Here is a 20,060-nt window from a genome sequence, read left to right on the forward strand (position 1 = left end):
CGGGCGTCCACACCTTCCTGGGAATTCCTTTTGCCAAGCCACCTCTGGGGCCGCTGCGCTTTGCACCTCCTGAACCTGCTGAAGCTTGGAGTGGAGTGAGGGACGGGACCTCCCACCCAGCCATGTAAGCGCTCCCAGGGCACAGGGAAGCTCCGGCCCTAGTGGGAAGTTGTGGCATTGATCCTCTGTTTTCTGGGCCTGGACATCTGTCCTGTTAGAATTCCCATAAACAGCTTTCCCTGTGGGTGATGGCTTCCCACGTGCTTTATCAGTGAGTCTGCTGAGGCTCACAAGAGCACAGTGGTTTGCCAGGCTCCTGGCTTGGACTTGGAGTCAGAGGGCATTAAGCTCCAGGTGCTGACTAGAGAAGCAGACAGGGACATTCAGGTTCTGCCCATGTTCTGAGCCACCAGGGGGCGCTGTCTCTGCGCAGGTGGGAGGGTGTAGTCAGTTGCCTCCAGGAAGCTTGCCCCTGACTGCATCTGCAGAACCTGCATATCTCTGAGGAGGACACCAATGGGGTCTCCCTGGGACCCCATGTCCACAGTCACCGAATCTACGGACATGGGACTTGTATTCTTATATGGGACTCTGTGGGATGATGTGACTCCATGAGAGTCTAGAATTAAGACAAGGGATGAAGTCAATTGCTCCCATGGGGTCCCCATAGAGTCAAGATCACCCTAGGCCATCAGCAACTGTGGGACCTCCCTGGAAGTGCAGCTCTGTCCCAGCTGCCCCCGGGGCTGTGGCCTGGCACGTGCTGCAAAGGGACTCCCAAGGAGGGTCACGTGTGAGCAGGATATCAGGGGAAGGGGCATGAGGGTGGCCCTGCACAAGCCCTGGGCTGACTGTCGCCATGGTGGCCGCCAGGTGTCTGCAGGATGCAGCTATAATGACCGCGGCGACCGAGTTCCTCTTTAACACAGCCTTGCCTTCCACCCCCGTGTCAGAGGACTGCCTGTACCTCAGCGTCTACGCACCGGCCCACGCCCACGAGGACTCCAGCCTCCCTGTGAGTGACCGAGACCCTCTCGGGGATGACAGACATTTCTTTTGCAGGAAGATTAAAAAAGGGCCGGCGCCGCGGCTCACTAGGCTAATCCTCTGCCTGCGGCATCGGCACCCCGGGTTCTGGTCCCGGTCAGGGCGCCGGATTCTGTCCCGGTTGCTCCTCTTCCAGGCCAGCTCTCTGCTGTGGCCCAGGAGTGCAGTGGAGAATGGCCCAGGTCCTTAAACCCTACACCCGCATGGGAGAACAGCAGGAAGTGCCTGGCTCCTGGCTTCGGATCAGGGTAGAATGCCAACCGCAGTGGCCATTGAGGGCAGAACCAACGGAAAAAGGAAGATCTTGCTCTCTGTCTCTCGCTCACTGTCCACTCTGCCTGTCAAAAAGAAGATTAAAAAAGACAAGGTTGGCCCAGATCCCTCCTCAGTGTGGCCCTGGTGAGAAGCTTCGCACTGTCAGCTCCAACAAGTCTTTCTTACCCTTGGTGGGCAGCTGACCTCTGGGCTTGGGGTCCCAGAGCCCCAGTTGCTCCCAGAGGTCACAGAAGGTGGCCCTGTGATGGACCCAGGACTCACCCAACCAGTTGTGGCCAGGAGCATCACTCGGGTGCCCGAGGGCCCTGCTGCTCATTCCCCAGTGCCCGTCATAGACTGTTCGTGTTGAAGACGGTCCTGTGCTGTCGGTTACTGTTCAAGTGGAGCAGTCGGGGGGACACTCCTTTCTGTGCACACAGAGGAGGTCCTGGGAGGAACAGAGCGAGACTTTGGTAGTGGAGGAGGGGGCCCCACAGTGTGAATGGCCTGTGTTTTCCGATAGAATTCGATGACCCAGGTCCTGCAGTCTGACGGGAGCTCCGTCTCCACGGGCAGGTGCACAGCCAAGCACTGGGTAGGCCAGGTGGCAGCCAGGTGGCGTTTGGGCTGGTGGGAACCTTGTGGTATTGGCCTTGACTTTGCCAGGTGATGGTGTGGATCCACGGTGGCGGACTGACTACGGGCATGGCTTCCATGTATGACGGTTCTGCGCTGGCGGCATTTGAGGACGTGGTGGTGGTCACCATCCAGTACCGCCTGGGAGTCCTGGGCTTCTTCAGGTGAGATCGGGGCTGGGGTGGGCCCTGCGGGAAGAGTGGCACCAGGACAGCCCTGTGACCCCTGTCCCTGCCACTTCTCAGCACTGGAGACCATCACGCCGCCGGCAACTGGGGCTACCTGGACCAAGTGGCCGCGCTGCGCTGGGTCCAGCAGAATATCGCCCACTTTGGAGGCAACCCTGGCCGGGTCACCATTTTCGGCGAGTCTGCTGGTGCCATAAGTGTGTCATCCCATGTGGTGTCACCCATGTCCCAGGGTCTCTTCCACAGAGCCATCATGGAGAGTGGGGTTGCCGTGCTGCCTCTCTTCATCACCACCTCATCGGAGGTGGTCTCCACAGTGAGTGTCCTCCACTGCCCTGCCCAGGCCTGCTGCTCCTGTCTTCCCTCACAGAGCCTCTGTTTCTGTCTCTGTTCAATGGGTACAACAAGGAACATCAGGGTGCCTCCGGAACTGCCATCAACCTGGGCATGGGGGACTCGGGGGTCAGAATCCACACACCTCTGCCGCGGTAGAGATCGATTCTGTGTCCTGCTAAGATGCCACGCTGGGGCTCCCTTGCTGGGTGGAACCGTCTAGGCAGGTGTGCTGGTCCCTCTGGCTGAGACACTGAGTACCGGCATAGCTGGAACAAGTTCACGACTGCAACACCCTGGGAGACGGGGCACACTTGCCCCCAGCCACAGCTTTGGGCAGACTCCCCCTCCCCTCCTGAAAAGGGGTGCCAGCCCCTGTGTGGTCCCGTTACAGATGGTGGCCAACCTGTCCGCCTGTGGCCAGGTGAACTCCGAGGCCCTGGTGCGCTGCCTGCGGGGCAAGAGTGAAGAGGAGATGCTGGCCATCACCCAGGTCGGGCTGAATTCACAAAGCGGGGGGGTGGGGGGGGGGTCACAGGCCTGATGCTCATCCTACTCCCCGGCCTGCATGCCTTGCTGTCCTCATAGCCCTGGATGGGAAGTGAGACCAGGACAGCCACGTCAGGCATGAGCCCTGCTGGGCTGGGCATGGAGACTGCTGTGAGCCAGGAAGGAGTGGAAGGCATCAGGAGATGTTTGGGACCTGACCTTGCTGCCTCCCTAGGCCTTCAGATCCATCCCTGGCGTGGTGGACGGGGTCTTCCTGCCCAGGCACCCCCAGGAGCTGCTGGCGTCGTCGGACTTCAGACCCATCCCCAGCATCATCGGTGTCAACAACGACGAGTATGGCTGGCTCCTCCCCAGGGTGAGGCTGAGCTCCGCACCCCTGGGGGACTCAGGACTCTGTCAGTTCAGGGATCCCAGGGCTCTGTCGCTCTAGGCTTGTCACCGGAGAAAAGGCTGTGGAAGCCGCGGGGTTCTTGTCTTCACGGGAGAAAGAATCCAGGCGTGAGATAGAGAGTGAAGTGATGAGGCTTTATTGGGGTTAGGGCATCCATCAGAACGGATGGGACAGAGAGAGAGCGACCAGTCGCTCAGCCTGGGGGAGAGCGAGGTTACATGGTTGAGGGGAGAGAACACACCTGGGCAGGCCAGGCGCCAGCTCAGCTTAGAGCCAGAGGGCTGAGCGCGCAGTCCTAGTTTCGATTCTCGGTTTAAGGGAGCCTGTTTGCCCACCTCCCCCTCTTCTTCCAAACAAAAGACGGGGGCTAGCCAGCGCCGCGGCTCACTAGGCTAATCCTCCACCTTGCGGCGCCGGACACCGGGTTCTAGTCCTGGTCGGGGTGCCGGATTCTGTCCCGGTTGCCCCTCTTCCAGGCCAGCTCTCTGCTATGGCCCGGGAGTGCAGTGGAGGATGGCCCAAGTGCTTGGGCCCAGAACCCCATGGGAGACCAGGAGAAGTACCTGGCTCCTGCCATCCGATCAGCGCAGTGTGCCGGCCGCAGTGCGCCAGCCGCGGCGGCCATTGGAAGGTGAACCAACGGCAAAAGGAAGACCTTTCTCTCTGTCTCTCTCTCTCACTGTTCACTCTGCCTGTCAAAAAAAAAAAAAAAAAAAAAAAAAAAGATGGGGACTCATAGGAAGGGTTTGTTGGGTGAAATTAGCAAATTCCTCCCCTGATTTGCTGGGCCTGGCAGAGCAGAGGGACTTCCCTTAGGGCGTCTGAGAAGGTTTTGTTGCCCCGTGTTATCAGGTCAGGTAACCCATCTGGTCCCCAGGAGAGAGAATCCTGGGAGCTTTCCTTGGGGGAAGGGCTGGGACCACCTGGGAGGTCATCAGGGTCTGGGCAGGATGTGAAGTGCAGGATGCTGGGCTTCTGGGGCTTCCACAGCAGGTGCTGGGGTTCAAGCCCTGCTCACACACACAGAGGTTAAACTAACTTCCCACATAACAGGCTCATCAACCCCCCCAGAGCATACGGACCCTGGACTCCCAGAAGGACATCGACCGAGAGGCCATGCGGGCCATTCTGAGGACATCTTTAGCACAGTTGGTGAGGCTCCGGGACCCACCCCCACCCTGGGCAGGGAAATCCTGCTCATGCAAAAGCTGTGGCAAATGCACCTTTGTGGGCCTGGGCAGGGGCAGGGAGGCATCCCAGAGCCGGGCCCTCCCCCATTCCCTGTCCCACTCCAGGACCCATTTCCCCACCCCTGAGGCCGCCGCCTCCCTGCCCTGGAGTCTGCCTCACCTCCCTTTCCCCACCGCCCGGGCCAGATGCTGCCGCCTGAGTCTGGGGACGTGTTGATGGAGGAGTACATGGGGAGCAGCGAGGACCCCCAGACCCTCAAGGCCCAGTTCCAGGAGATGATGGCAGACGGCCTCTTCGTGATGCCTGCGCTCCAAGTGGCCCATCTTCAGCGTGAGTTCGTCTGTGGCCCAGGCCTGACCGTCAAGGGCATAGCTCAGAGCTATGAGAGGTCTGTCCTGCCCAGGTCCTACCCACATCTTTTTAAACTTTCTTAGAATTTATTTGGAAGGCTGAGAAGCACACAGAAAAACAGACAGCGCTCTTCCAGCTGCTGGTTCATTCCCCTAAATGCCTGAAACAGCCAGTGCTGGCCCAGCCCAAAGCCGGGAGCCCAGAGCTCAACCCAGGTCTCGGGCCGTGAGTGGCAGGGCCAACTCCTGCTGCCTCCTCCTGCACATTAGTAGGAAGCAGCTGTCCCGAGTGACTGCGTAGCCACCGCCCCAGATGCCCTTCCCCTCCCGCTCTTCCTGCGGCCCCTGAGAGCCAGGCCCGTGATGTCCCCATCTCGGTAAATCCCAAGGCGCCTCCCCCATCGTGCAGAGGACAGGGAGGTGAGTGAGCTTGGGTGACTTTCCCAGAGCTACCCAGCTGGGAAGCCCCGAGGCCATGATCCCATCCCAGCCACTACCGCGCCCTGGGCCAGATCCAGCCAGGTGTGCACTAGAAAGTGGAGCCCCGCATCTCTTCCTCCAGGCCCCCACGCGCCTGTCTACTTCTATGAGTTCCAGCACCGGCCCCACTTCCTAAAGGACAAGAAGCCACCCCACGTGAAGGCTGACCACGGGGATGAGCTGGCCTTTGTCTTTGGCATCTTCTTTGTAAACCGCCAAGGTGAGTCTCCCTCCCTCCCTGGAGGCAGGCCAGGGCCCTAAAAGGCCCCAAGGGGGTGTTGCCCCCACTGCACAGATGGGGAGCCTGAGGCTGGGACACAGGGTGAGTAGGTGTGCAGGGTCTCAGGGCTCTGAGGGCTGAGCTGGGTTAGAATCCCAGAGCCTCAGTCAGCAGCCTGTGCCCCTCCTGCTCTGCCCACCTGGTCATGGGGGTCTGTTGCAGTTTATTTCTCAACAATGTTGTAGTGGATTCGTTTCTGAGAGAAGGAGCGTGGTGGGGGCAAGAGGCACAGAGTCATCACACAGACCCCGGGAGTGAGTCGGGTGAAAGCAGGCTTGAGGCAAGCAGCCCACAGACTCCTTTATTTCAGTTGGTACATCTTATATAGGTAAGAGCAGTCAATCCGGTCAAGGGGCGGTCTATGCCCCAACCAATCACAGCCTGTTGCCAAGCAGTTTCCAAAGCCATCAATCACAGCCTGTTGCCAGGCAGGCTCCATTGCCAGGTGGGTTTCAAAGCCATTCCTGAGTAACTGATGATCGCTTGCCAGCAGCCACCTTGCCATGGCCTTCTCATTCTACCACAGGGGTCCTGCGGGGAGAAGAGGCAGGAGTCTCAAAGGGGTATTTGCTTTCTAAAGGACTTCCCTGGCCGAGCCAGAAATGAGCCCGGGTCCACGGAGCAGGAGGCTGCACAGAGAAAAGAGAGCTTGGCCAGGGGAGGGTCCAGCTCCTGGGAATGAAGGGAGGGGCAGAGAACCAGCGTGGGACAGCCGAGGGTCAGCTCCACCTGGGCTGGGAGCGTGGTGCATGATGGGCAGCAGGACTGGGGTGTCCGAGCTGACCCTGCCCCTCCCCTCTGCAGTGCCCCTCACTGAGGAGGAGGAGCTGCTGAGCAGGAGGGTGATGAAGTTCTGGGCCAACTTTGCTCGCAACGGGTGAGACGACCCCCCCCCAAATCCCCAGGGACCTGGGACCCTCTGCCCTCCCTCCTCTGGGGGGACCTCACCAGCATCCAGGGTCCTAAGTCACGTGACAACGCCCTCCCCAGCTCTGGACCCACTGGCACTCACAGGGGCCTGGGACCAGGCACACTCTCCCATCTCCCAGTGACCTGGGGTGGGCCACGAGCTGCTCACGTCTGCTTCCTGATGTCTTGTCTGCAGGAACCCCAACGGCGAGGGCCTGCCGCACTGGCCCGTGTTCGACCAGGACGAGCGATACCTGCAGCTGAACATGCAGCCTGCAGTGGGCCAGGCCCTGAAGGCCCGCAGGCTCCAGTTCTGGACCCACACCCTGCCCCAGAGGGTCCAGGAGCTAAGGGGCGCTGAGCAGCACACAGAGCTGTAGCTGCCTGTGTGGGGGTGGGGGACAGGGGCTCCAGTGCAGGTGGGGCCCCGATGCACTCACACACATCCCCGGAGGAGCCATGCATTAGGCACTCTCACGTGACCACCCAGTCCTGCTGGCCTCCATCCACTCAGCAGACCGCTGTGGAGAACCCAAGTCTTGAGGTTCATTGCCAAGCCTGCCCTGGGTCCCCTCGTGTGAGACACACCCAGTACCTGTTCCATGGAGCTGTGTTGGGCAACACCAGTCCCCACCCAGCTTGCTCAACACCCACTGGGCCCTGGGACCCTCCTGATTCTTCCCCCACCACCTTCTCCCCACCCTCCCTCTCCTTTCCTCCCAGCCCCAGGCCCTCCCCACGTGGAGGAGGCTGCGTTGGGCATTGTTGCCCACCCCTGGGTGCCTTAAGCCCTCCCCCTCCTCCTCCTCCTCCCAGCATGCCCTGTGATCTCATATCTCTTAGAGGCCACAGAGGACCTGGACTCCAGGAGTCACCGTGGCTTCGTCCCTGCAGGCTGCCATGAGTGGTGCCTCAATCCCATCCATGCAGCACAAATAAAATTCCAGTCCTTTTACAGCTCACTCATCTGAGTGAACCTGCCACGTTTTCTTAGACCTGGTTACCTGCACAGCTGGGATACCATGAATCATTAATGCAGTAAACCTGGAGTATAGGGCTGTTGCTTTGCACAAGGGGTTAAGCCTCTACCCATGTTGCTGGCATCTCATATGAGGACAGTTCAGGTCCCAGCTGCTCCACTCCTGATCCAGCTCTCTGCTAAGGCACGTGGGAAAGAGGAGGGCCCAAGTGCTTGGGCCCCTGCCACCCACGTTGGGTACACAGATAATGTTTCTCCCTCTGGACTTTGGCCTGCACTAGCCCTGGCCATGGTGGCTGAGAGAGCCCTGGGCTGAGCAGAGGTCAAGGCCAGTTCTCAGGAGCCACAAAGTCAGCCTTCATGAGCCAGGGTCCACTTCCCCTGGGGGCTCCCGTGCCCAGGCTGCTCCTCCTTCCCGCAGGGAGCCTGATGTTTCCTACACTCAGGCTGACTCCCGGCCCCCCCCCCCACTGCTGTCACAGGACCACACGTACCCTGCTGGGTGCCCGGTGGGGAAAGTTTGGGCCCTGGGTCTTACATTTTATTCAAGGTTCTAGTCCTCACGGAGATAAGAAATCCCAATGTCACTGGAGGCAAGGCCGTGGAAGCCATGGCCTTCTCGTCTTCACACAAGGAAGAATTCAGCATGAGACAGAGAGCAAAGGCTTTCTTGGGGACAGGGCATCTGTCAGGAATGAAGGGACAGAGAGAGTGCCAGTCACTGGGACCAGGGGAGAGGGAGGTGACAGGGATGAGTGGAGAGAATACACCTGGGCAGGCCAGGCGGGGCTCAGCAGGGAGGCAGAGGGTGAGCACAGTCTGTTTGGACTCCCTAGGTTTCTAAGGGGGCCTGTTTACCCACCTCCACTCTCCTCCAGGACAAAGGGTAGGGATCCAGGGAGTGTTTCCTGGGTGAAAATTATTAAATTTCTTCCCAGATTTGCTGGGCACAGCAGAGCAGAGGGGCTTCCCTTTGGCATCTGAGGATTTGTTGCCCCGTGTTAGAGGGTCAGGTAACCCATCCGGTCCTGAGGAGGGAGTTCTCCCTGGAGCTTTTTTGGGGGAAGGGAAGGGACACCTGGGAGGTTATCAGGGTCTGGGCAGGATGCTGGGCTTCTGGGGCTTCCACAGCAGGTGCTGGGGTACAGGCCTTTCTCACACACACACAGAGGCTAAGTTTCTGACCTCCACCTGACAAAAGCAGAGGCAGCCACAGGCAGTGCACAAAAGCAGCTTTGATTTCAAGGAGAGAGAGCGTGACCACACCTGCACGCCTACTGAGGGCCGCCACCCACGGAGAGACACTCAGCAGGAATGGGCCAGGGTTGCCAGGAGGAAGAGAGGAAGAGGCAGCCCAAGGAGGATTCCCAAGCACAGCCAGGGGCAGAGAGGGCCCTCCCCTTTCTCATCCCAGGGGCAGTGCCCTAAATGCATAACCCAGTGGGGTGGGATCTCACCTGTGGGAATACTGAAGGGATTGTATGGCCCCTCCATCCAGAATTTCACTTCCATGTTTCCATCATGGCTTCTCCTTCCTGGTCCCAGCTGAGACACAGGTGCATCCTGGGAAAGTGATGTAAAAGGCTGACAAGCAAAGGGATAAAGTTACAATGCAGGGCTGGCAAAGTTCCAGCTCCAGAATTCCCGTTGTTCTTCCTGCCTGGTTGCCAGGTATCAGGACCAGCAGGTTTTCACTGTCAAGGAGAGGACAGAACTGTGTCTCAGAAGAAGCTGGGGACACAGCACACATTGGGTTCAGCCCTTAGTTAGTGCCATGGTCACTGCCTCTCAAAACCTGGACCCTGAGTGAGCAGGGAGGGGATGGGCAGAGTCGGGAAAGGATGGAGGAGGGGCCTGGACCCAGTGGGCACCTAGCCTGGAAACCAAGGAGGAGCTTCCAGGATCCGGGACAGTGACACCTGCCAGCCTTGGCTCAGATGACCCCTGGGGCAGGGGCTGTGGCACAGAGCAGTAAGCCACCATCTGCAGTGCCTTCATCCCATGTAGGCACAGAGCCGAGCCCCCGCGGCTTCACTTCCGATCCAGCTTCCTGCTAATGTGCCTAGGAAAGCAGCAGAAGGCCCACGTGCTTGGGTCCCTGCACTAACCTGGGAGACCCAGAAGAAGCTGCTGGCTCCTGGCGTTGGGCTGACCCAGCCCTGGACGTTTGAGACTGACCCTTTAGATGGAAGATCATCTCTGTATCTCTCTTGACTCTTTAACTCTGCCTTTCAGATAAATAAATCCCTTTTTTAATGGTTTATTCCCCTTAGAAGGCCCCCTGGTGTCCTGCTTCCTGTATGCCTACACTATCTCAGACTAGGACGGCAAGGACAGTGAAGTTGGTGACTCCAGGATTGAGGCGAGGGGCCTGGACCCTCGAGGAGCCCGGTGAGAGGGAAGGAAGCCATGCCTGGGTCCCTACTGACCTCTCTTCTCTCAGGCCACTCCCACCAGAGGCACTCAAGTCCCGCCCCCATGGTGTGCCCAGCCTGCTTCCTGCCCAGGCCAGGGGCGAGGCCCTGGTCCCAGCCTGCAGCACTGGGTGCAGCCTAAGGGACACAGAGGTGTGCACACGGCCTCCTTGGAGCATGGGGCTGCACCGAAGGGGAGCTCAGCTCGGCGCCATTGTCTGCGGTCTCCTGCTGCTCCTCAACCCCGGTCATGGTGAGGATTCCGGGGGCAACAGGGACCAAGGTCAGATCTGCCCAATCCCACAGTTAGAGCCTGAGGCCACAGGAGGGCAGCGCCTGGGAACTGGAGCTGGCAGAGGTGACAGTGGGGGACCTGGGCGCACACCATGGTCTCCTGAGGCTCCTGGCACGGAGGAATGAGCCCAGCACGAAGGCTCTGAGCAGCGCTAGTCAGGTCAGCAGCCGGGAGAGGAAGGGGCGTGGGAAATGGGGCCCTTTCCCTCCCTTGCTTGAGGCTGTGGTGACTGTGCCCTCCCCAGGACAGTGATGAACCTGCCCTGGGCTGTGTGTCTGCCAGGGTCTCCACTGACCCTGTGCACCTGGCAGGGGTCCTCCTGGGCTGGATTCCAGGGCAAAGGTGACCACACCTCCGTGCCTGGCATTCTGGGAGCTCAGGCCAAGAGGGCACCACCCCTGGGTGTGTCGTGGAGCCTTTATCTCCTCATTCCAAAGGCCCAAGACTGGAGCCGGCATTGCAGAGCAAGTCAGCACTGTGCACTGGGTGCCCCTAGGAACACTGGCTCCAGCTCTGCCTGCTGGTCTCACAGTGCAGCTTCCTGTAATGTGCCTGGGAAAGCAGTGGAAGATGGCTCTGTCCCAGGCCCCTGATGCTCCCACGTGGGAGACCCTGCTGGAGTTCAAGGCTCCTGGCGAAGGCCTGGGTGGGCCATTTGAAGCTGAACCAGCAGATGAGTTCTCTCTCTCTCTGTCTCTCTCTCTTTCTAACTTGACCTTTCCAAAAAATAAATCTTTAAAGAGTATAAAAATCGTGAAAAGCCAGGTCTCTAACCCCACCCTCTCCCTATCTAATCCCCAGCACAGTCCCCACTCCTCCTCCTCCATGCTCACCCACGGGATCTCCGCCTGCCCTGCAATGCACAGACTCTCCCGGCGACCAGGACCTTCCAGGCAGATCGTCTCCCCCACATCACTGTGGTTCCTAATAAAGTAATATCTGGGGCTGGGTCCACACTCAGAGAGGGAACAGTTGTTCCCCAAGGTCCCTGGGAGTCGCTGTGCGTGTCCGGGACAGGAAACACAGCAGCGTCTGCACGGAAGCCGCCCCTGTCTTCCGTGGACTCTGCTGAGCTCAGCTCACTGTCAGCCTCACAGCCGGAACTGCCGCTGCAGGCAGCGCTGTCCTCCATGGTTGGGGCGAACGGCAAGGACAAGGTCGGGACCAGCTCAGGACAGGGGCGCTGTTTACTCACCCGCTCCGGGGCCAGGCTCTCCTCTCCCTGACCCAGGGGCCCAGAGCACCCTTGTGGCCGGCATCACCTACTGTGACAGGGGAGGTTCCTCCCGAGGAGGAGTCAGCTTCCATGGGCTGGGGATGATTGATTTCTGCTGCTTTGAAGGCAGAGACACAGGGAAAGAGGGAGAGACAGAGTGAGAAAGAGCTCTCCCCTCCACGGTCTCCCTCAGACGCCCGCTGTGTTAGGAGGGGAGCATCCCAGCGGCCTTGCTACTGCTGCTCCAAGTGTCTGCCCAACAGTTGGCACTTCCCTTGGGCTTCTACCGAGGGTGGGACCTGCAGGGCGGGTGGAGCTCCAGGTTAAGTGTTGCAGGACTGCCCGTCGGGTTCCCAGAGCAGGTGTCCCGTTTCCCTACACCAGCGATGCACAGAGGCCCCCTCCCCACCCCCGCGCCCGCGCTCTGCACCCCTGTGCGGTTGCCCTGTGTTGCTGAGTCTCCCTCACGCTTCAGCTCCCCCTCTGCCTCGCTGTGCTCTTCCTCCTGATTCCTGTGTTGAGAAACCGGTGTACCCCTGGCTCTCTCTGGAGGGGGAGGACCGTTCCTGTGGTGCCTTCTGGCCGTTCCTCTGTCCCCTCACCCTGTGTACACAGGAATTGTAGCCTAGAGGCTCCGTCAGGTTCAGCTGTTAGGGTGCAGCATCTTTTTTTTTTTTTTCCTTTTTTGGCAAGACCAGCATGTGGTGTTGAGTCCTCACCATACAACATCTCGTCCTTTTCATATCTGATTCGTGGCACAACATAGGTCATGACGGGCCGCATTGGGTGCAGCTGTGGAGCCAACACTGAGCACGCCCCAGCCCTGAGCCCTGTGCCCGGGTCCCGCCTCGGCACCTCCTGACTCCAGCTTCCTGCTAACGTGCAGGCTGAGAGGCAGCAGGGGAGCTCCGGTACTGATCACTGCCTCCCACTGGGAGTCCCGGATTGAGTTCAGGGCTCCTGGCCTATCAGGGCCCCGTCCCAGCTGTGGTGGGCATTTGGAGAGGGAACCAGCACCAGGACATCTCTGTCTCTCTATGTGTGTCTCTGTCTCTTTGTTCATATCAATAAATAAACATTAGAAACAAGAAGCCACAGAGGTGTCTGTTACCACAAGCTTTTCCCTTCATTTCTGTGAGGTCCTCAGGTTTATGTACATATTTTACATTTTTTTTATTTTTGGAGAGATTTATTTTGTTTGAAAGGCTGATTTACAGAGAGCCAATTGCATAGATAGAGAGGGACTGAAAGAGAAAGAGAGAGCGAGAAAGAAACTGAAAGAGAGAGAGAGAGAGAAAGAGGTCTTTCATTCTCTGTCTCACTCTCCAGTTGACTGCAATGGCTGGCGCTGAGCCAATTCAAAGCCAGGAGCTTCTTCCGGGTCTCCCACGTGGATGCAGGGCCAAGGAGTTGGACCGTCTTCTGCTTTCCCAGGCCAGAGCAGAGAGCTGGATGCACAGTGGAGCAGCCAGGACTCAAACTGGCACCCATATGGGATGTTGGCACTGCAGATGGCCGCTTTACCTGCTATGCCACAGTTCTGGTCCCTACACCTATTTTCTGCTGTGTGGCTAAAATGTTCTGATTCGTTTGTAGAAACTCTTTACTAATCCCTGGGCTTCCTCATTAGGTGACTTCGTCACCTCCTCCCTGGCTGGTCCCCAGGTCAGGCTGTGTTTGTCCCGTCCTGGGCACAGTCACCTCCCTCCTGCATTCATGGCACCAATGCCATCTCTTTTAGAGAGCATGCTCTCTTTCTGTTTTTTTTTTTAAATGATATGGATTAGAAAGTAATGTCCAGATGTTTTGTTGTTTTTTCTTGAAAGATTTCTTCTTTATTGGAAATGCTGAGTTCCAGACAGAAAGGGAAAACAGATCTTCCATCCTCTGATCCCCTCCACATGTGTGCATAACAGTGAGGACTGGGCCAGTCCAAACCAGGAGCCATCCAGGTCCTCCAGTAGGGTGCAGGGCCCAGGCGCTGGGGGAGTCTACTACGTCCCCAACCCATTAGCAGGGAGCTGGATCCAGGTGAAGCAGCCAGGATGGAACTGTGTAGGGGATGCTGGCCATGCAGGCTGTGGGTGCACCCGAGCGCCACTACACCGCCCCCTAGAGGACGCTTCCTTTCTTCCCTTCTTGCAGCCTGGAGCATGAGCCTCCTAGCAGGGGAGCCTGGTCAGTCTGGTGCTCACAGCTCTACCTCCTGTGACCGAGGGCAGTCAGCAGAAAGGACGCTCTCCTCGCCCCCAGGGCTGTCACCTGCGCTGACTCCTAGTGCTCAGGGAGGGTGCTAGGTCCCAGGAGCCTCGGGAGCTGTGGGATGTCCTCGGTAGGCCCAAGGACAGCACTGTTGACTTGGCAGGTGGGGGGAAATTCCCTGTGCGGGGAGTTGGTCAGGTCACTATTTGTTGCTCTGAGGCCTTGGCAAGGCTGAGGTGCCGATGCCAAGGAGAGGCCACAGCAGCAGTGTGGGAGGGCAGCTCATGGGGAGCCCCCACCTGATGCACCAATCTGCCCACAGGCCAGGACTCTGCCAGCCCCATCCGGAACACGCACACGGGGCAGGTGCGCGGGAGCCTGGTCCACGTGGAAGGCACTGATGCAGGCGTCCACACCTTCCTGGGAATTCCCTTTGCCAAGCCACCTCTGGGGCCGCTGCGCTTTGCACCTCCTGAACCTGCTGAAGCTTGGAGTGGAGTGAGGGACGGGACCTCCCACCCAGCCATGTAAGCGCTCCCAGGGCACAGGGGAGCTCCGGCCCTGGGGGGAGGTCAGGGGAAAGATCCTCTGAGTTCTGGACTAGGCCCAGCTGTCTGGGACAGAGCTCCCATGACCAGCTTTCCCTGTGGGTGATGGCTCCCTCGTGTGTTATTCAGTGAGTTGCTTAGGCTTTCTGGATTCAGTGACCATGAAATGCTTTGGGGCCAGAACGTGGCACTCAGAGCACATTAAATCCAGGTACAGAGAGAAAAGCAGAGACGCTCTCCCCGTGTCCAGGAGAGGCCACAGGCTCTCTGCCTGCAGGGGGCGCTGTGTCTAGGTGAGGTTCACCTGGCTCCACATGCTTATAGGAGGCCCTGACTCCATCAGCAGATCCTGCAGCTCCCTGAGATGGGCACCAGAGGGGGTCGTCATGGTCACTGAGCCAACGACAGGACAAGGACATTGGCCAGGGACCCGTGTATGCCCTTAGGACTGGACACTGTGGGAACGGGGAGGTTCCTGAGTCTAGAGTGAGGTGAGGGTCGTCCACTGCCCTTCCTGGGGAAACGCCATCCATCCATCCAGGCTCATGTGCGGGAGGCTGGCCTGCTCCGGCGTGGCTGGGTCTGGGCATCCAGCACTGAGTGTCCCTTCCTGCAGTCACGACTTCCCACAGAGTCCCCTGTCAGTCAAGAATGGTCCCCAGACTCTCAGACACCTGAGGTTCCCTGATGTTGGACCTTCCCAGCTCACCCAGAGTCTAGGACCTGGATCCTGGTGGGAAGTGTCTTAGGGAGGCCCATGAGTGAGCAGGGCTGTAGGAGGAGGCCAGGGAGGGTCGGGCACACTAGACCCAGGCTCTAGACTAATGGCTGCCTTGGGTGGCTCCAGGTGTCTGCAGAACTTGGCTATTATGGGTCAAAGTGTTCTGCAGCTGAACCTCACCCTGCCTTCCATCCCCATGTCCGAGGACTGCCTGTACCTCAGCATCTACTCGCCTGCACATGCCCGTGAGGGCTCTGACCTGCCTGTGAGTGTGGAGCACGGTCGGCCGGGGTGGGAGGGCGTTGCCTTCTGCTAGAAGATGAGAAAGGAGAAGCTGAGCACGGGCCCTCCTGTGAGCGCACCCTGTCCAGAAGCCTCTCACTATGGGAGCCAAGAACTGCTGCTCCCCCACGGTGAGCAGCTGTGCCCCTGGCATGGGATCCCAGGGACTGAGATGTCAGAGGTCAGACTGATGGTCTTGAATGGACCCGGGACACCTGCAGCGCCCTCATGCCCAGGAGGCACACTCAGTGACCCCTGGCTACCCTCAGAGGTCACCACAGCTCCCAGCCACGGATGGTGTGGGGGCCTGAAGAAGGGAAGGCACTAGGATGAGCATCCGTGTGGATGGATGAGAGAGACAGCCGTTATTTGTCCACCTCAAGGGGGCTCAGAAATTGACAGGCCAGGCTTTGAACATGCAGTTAGACTCAGGATGGGAGGCCTGGCCTTCCTGATTATACCTGGGTCCCTGGTTCATGGCCCAAATCCTGCAGTCTGGCCGGAGTTGTGCTTGGCTCTGCACAGACCCAGGTACTGGTTATACCAGGTGGGGGATGAGCATCCTGTAGGCGGAGGAAGCCACGAGTTAAGCCCTTGACTTTCCACAGGTGATGGTGTGGATCCACGGTGGTGGGCTGACCGTGGGCATGGCTTCCATGTGCGACAGTTCTGCACTGGCAGCATTTGAGGACGTGGTGGTAGTCAATATTCAGTACCGCCTGGGAGTCCTGGGCTTCTTCAGGTGAGACCAGGGCTGGGGTGGGCCCTGCGGGATGAGTGGCACCAGGACAGCCCTGTGATCCCTGTCCCTGCCACTTTTCAGCACTGGAGACCAGTACGCCACTGGAAACTGGGGCTACCTGGACCAAGTGGCCGCGCTGCGCTGGGTCCAGCAGAATATCGCCCACTTTGGAGGCAACCCTGGCCGGGTCACCATTTTCGGCGTGTCTGCGGGTGGCACGAGTGTGTCATCCCATGTGGTGTCACCCATGTCCCAAGGTCTCTTCCACGGAGCCATCATGGAGAGTGGGGTGGCCCTGCTGCCCACCCTCATCCCCAGGTCATCTGAGGTGGTCTCCACAGTGAGTGTCCTCACTGCCCAGGCCTGCTGCTCCTGCCTATACTTCGTCTCTGATCAAGGGGCACAAGGAGGGAGGACCATCGGGTTCTCAGGCCCTGCTGCCTACCACTGCATTACTGAGAGGCTCTAGGGTTAGAAGCCACACACCTGTGTCCCAGCAGAGGCGGAGGTGGTTCTCAGCTCCACCAGCTGCCTGCCCTGAGCCCCAGGTTTTCAGCAACCGGCTCAGCAGGTGCTGCCCACTGTGGCTGGGCAGTGCCAAGTCATGGGGAAGGAGCAACAATCAGCTTCCACTGCAGCCGTGCACACACCACACCCTGTGTGATTTGGGGTGCAGCTGCCTCCAGTGGGGCCTTGGAAAACCCCCACGACTCCAGCATGGTTGTGCCAGCCCCTGTGTGGTCCCGTTACAGGTGGTGGCCAACCTGTCTGGCTGTGGCCAGGTGGACTCTGAGACCCTGGTGCACTGCTTGCGGGCCAAGAATGAAGAGGAGATGCTGGCCATCACCAAGGTCGGGCCCCGTGCACGTGGGTGAGGGGGTGATGGGCTTGTGTGCACCTCATAGTCCCCAGGACAGCTTCCTCGCGTCCATGCCTCCTGACATCCCAGCCCTGGATGGAACAGGGGACCCAATCCTGGATGCCAGGCTGGGGCCCCTAGGGGGTGAGGGTGAACACACTGGGATGAGCCAATCGGGGATGGGAGAACCCAGAGGGCTTTAGAGAGCACCTGGGACACTGCTTCCTCCCTCCCCCGTGTGACCCACAGGCCTTCATGCTCATCCCAGGGGTGGTGGATGGAGTCTTCCTGCCCAGACACCCCGAGGAGCTGCTGGCCTCGGCTGACTTTCAACCCGTCCCCAGCATCATTGGTGTCAACAACGATGAGTATGGCTGGGGGCTCCCCCAGGTGAGCCCCAGCCCTAGTTCCTGAGTGCCTGCACAGACTATGTGGTGAGCAGTCCTCTGGGCTTCAATGCTCCAACCCAGCCCCCCACACACACTTGTGACTCTCCCCTCTCCACTCAGCTCCTGCTCGCCACTGACCCTCTAAAGGAGAAAGACAGAGAGGAGATGCGGGAGATTATGCATCAAACAGCAGAACAGCTGGTGAGGTCCCCAGGCTACAGCCCCAACAGAGCACATCCCAGACACCTGCCCACACAGGGACTCTGGGAACCAAGGCTCAGCCGTGTGTTGGGGAGGGGTCTCCCAGAGCCTGGTTTCCCCCAGTTTCTGACTATACAGGACCTCCGTCCCCCAGCCTGAGCCTGCTGCCTCCCTCCCAGGAGCTGCTCCCCTCCTCACTCCTTCCCCTTCCCCTGGGCCAGATGCTGCCTCCCGCTTTGGGGGACCTGTTGATGGACGAGTACATGGGGAGCAATGAGGACCCCAAGACCCTCATGGCCCAGCTCCAGGAGATGATGGCAGACGCCATGTTCGTGATGCCTGCACTCCGAGTAGCACATTTCCAGCGTGAGTTCATCTGGGACTGAGGCCTCACTCGCTAGGGGCAGCTCAGAGCTGGGTCCTTTTCTGAGGTGACACCTGTCCTGTCCAGGTCCTGATCCATGTCTTAAGTGGGGCCCAGGGTGCCGGGGACTTGGTGTCCCTGCTCTCAGTAAACCCCCATGGCTTGTTCCAGAGACCAACATCTCCACTCTGGTACAGAGGAGCAGACAGGGCTGAGTGAGCTTTACTCACTGACCCAGACCTCAAAGGCATGAAGTCCAACGCCAGGATCTAACCCAGGGCTTGCCCAATGCACATGCTCCCCCTGCTACCTCTGCCCAACTGCCCAGGACCCAGCCTGGTGCAGCAATTATGTGTCATCCCCATGGGCATTGTAGGAGAACACCGGGAAGGGGCCACCCATCTCCCTGTCTGTCCCCAGGTTCCCACGCCCCTGTCTACTTCTACGAGTTCCAGCATCGACCCAGCTTCACAAAGGACCTCAGGCCGCCCCACGTGAGGGCTGACCACGGCGATGAGCTGCTCTTTGTCTTTAGATCACATTTCTTTGGCAACAAAGGTGAATCTTCCTCCTTTATCAGGATGGGATGAGGTCCAGACTCTCTCTGAGGGGCTCTGCACCCACCATTGGGATGAAAGCAGTAGGCTCAGATGGGATCCAGGGTCCGAAGTCTTACAGCTCAGAGGGCGGAGCAGGTTTGGGTCTGAGAGTCCTGAGGGTGCAGCCTCTGCTCCCTCTTCTTCTGCCCTCTCAGAGATGAGTGTTCATCTGACTGCACATGGGTTCAAAGTCAAGTCTGTTTCCTTACAAATGTCCCAGGGTCAGAGGGAAGAAGCAATGAGGGCAAGGGAGAAGCCAGTGTGATGACTTAGAGGCTGGCTGGGATTGTGGAGCGTGACAAAGCAGGTCCCACTGGTGAGGGAAAGACATAGAGGTTGGGGGTAGCCGAGGGTCAGCTCCACCTGGGCTGGTAAGGGAGGTGCATGATGGGGCAGCAGGACTGGGGTGTCCGAGCTGACCCTGCCCCTCCCCTCTGCAGTGCCCCTCACTGAGGAGGAGGAGCTGCTGAGCAGGAGGGTGATGAAGTACTGGGCCAACTTTGCTCGCAACAGGTGAGACGACCCCCCCAAATCCCCAGGGACCTGGGACCCTCTGCCCTCCCTTCTAAGTCACATGACAGCGCACTCCCCAGCTGCAGGACCCACTGGCACTCACAGGGGCCCAGGACCAGGCACATCTTCCCATCTCCCAGTGACCTGGGGTGGGCCATGAGCTGCTCTGCCCAGAGGCTCCCTGTGGGGGAGGGACAGGCCAGGTCAGGGTGCTGGGTCCCCATGTGGGGCTGACACTAGGGGGAGTTCGTTCTACTGCTGCTTCTGGAAACCCATTCCTCACCCCCTCCTGCCTGCAAGGTGGCCTGGCCAGACCCCAGATAGATGCTCAGGGCTGGGCTGGACAGGGCTCAGAGTGACCACAGTGCCCCCTTCCTGATGTCTTATCTGCAGGAACCCCAACGGCGAGGGCCTGCCACACTGGCCTGTGTTCGACCAGGACGAGCGATACCTGCAGCTGAACCTGCAGCCTGCAGTGGGCCAGGCCCTGGAGGCCCGCAGGCTCCAGTTCTGGACCCACACCCTGCCCCAGAGGGTCCAGGAGCTAAGGGGCGCTGAGCAGCACACAGAGCTGTAGCTGCCTGTGTGGGGGTGGGGGACAGGGGCTCCAGTGCAGGTGGGGCCCGATGCACTCACACACATCCCCGGAGGAGCCATGTTTTAGGCACTCTCATGTGACCACTCAGTCCTTCTGGCCTCCATCCACTCAGCTGACCGTTGTGAAAAACCCACGGCTTGAGGTTCATTGCCAACCCTCCCTGGGGCCCCTCATTGAAGACTCACTCAGTACACCTCCATGCAGCTGTGTTGGGCAACACCAGTGCCAGCCCAGCTTGCTCAACACCCACTGGGCACTGGGCCCCTCCTGCTTCTTGCCCCCTCCACCTTCTCCACACCCTCCCTCTCCTCTCCTCCCAGCCCCAGGCCCTCCCCATGCAGAGGGAACTTCGTTGAGCATTGTTGCCCACCCCTGGGTGCCTTAAGCCCTCCCCCTGCTCCTCCTCCCAGCATGCCTGTGATCTCACATCTCTTAGAGGCCACAGAGGACCCAGACTCCAGGAGTCACCGTGGCTTCGTCCCTGCAGGCTGCCATGAGTGGCGCCCTAATCCCATCCATGCAGCACAAATAAAGGGTTCCAGTCCTTTCACAGCTGAGTCACATTCAC

At 59.3% G+C, this 20,060-nt stretch overlaps 2 protein-coding genes and 2 long non-coding RNA genes across 5 annotated transcripts in view; 2 read left to right on the forward strand and 2 right to left on the reverse strand.

The window, feature by feature from the left end:
- On the forward strand, positions 1–7,528 carry LOC138846548 (cocaine esterase-like). Its single transcript, XM_070062579.1, has 11 exons — positions 1–124; positions 874–1,015; positions 1,969–2,102; positions 2,184–2,442; positions 2,854–2,952; positions 3,184–3,324; positions 4,414–4,512; positions 4,737–4,881; positions 5,464–5,601; positions 6,466–6,538; positions 6,767–7,528. Coding segments are annotated over exons 1-11 (1,416 nt in total). The 5' UTR covers positions 1–122; the 3' UTR covers positions 6,951–7,528.
- Positions 5,917–11,751, reverse strand: LOC138846553 (uncharacterized). 2 transcript variants are annotated; one of them, XR_011384042.1, is made up of 4 exons: positions 11,454–11,751; positions 9,007–9,133; positions 8,088–8,234; positions 5,917–6,192 (listed from the first exon to the last, which is right to left on the reverse strand). It is a non-coding gene; the product is annotated as an uncharacterized lncRNA (long non-coding RNA). The 2 variants fall into 2 exon arrangements; XR_011384041.1 differs by lacking the exon at positions 11,454–11,751 and adding an exon at positions 11,092–11,265.
- LOC138846547 (cocaine esterase-like) lies at positions 10,058–20,042 on the forward strand. Its single transcript, XM_070062578.1, has 12 exons — positions 10,058–10,216; positions 13,999–14,203; positions 15,072–15,210; positions 15,836–15,969; positions 16,051–16,309; positions 16,722–16,820; positions 17,078–17,218; positions 17,338–17,418; positions 17,640–17,784; positions 18,203–18,340; positions 18,822–18,894; positions 19,288–20,042. Exons 1-12 carry the CDS (start codon positions 10,141–10,143, stop codon positions 19,469–19,471), a joined length of 1,674 nt encoding a protein of 557 aa, XP_069918679.1. The 5' UTR covers positions 10,058–10,140; the 3' UTR covers positions 19,472–20,042.
- Positions 18,334–20,060, reverse strand: part of LOC138846554 (uncharacterized) — a 5,805-nt gene continuing 4,078 nt past the window's right edge. The window contains exon 5 of the long non-coding RNA XR_011384044.1: positions 18,334–18,694. This is a non-coding gene — a long non-coding RNA (uncharacterized lncRNA). The remainder of the gene's footprint in view (positions 18,695–20,060) is intronic.

This window comes from Oryctolagus cuniculus, chromosome 18, assembly GCF_964237555.1.
Source record: "Oryctolagus cuniculus chromosome 18, mOryCun1.1, whole genome shotgun sequence".
Lineage (NCBI taxonomy): Eukaryota > Metazoa > Chordata > Mammalia > Lagomorpha > Leporidae > Oryctolagus > Oryctolagus cuniculus.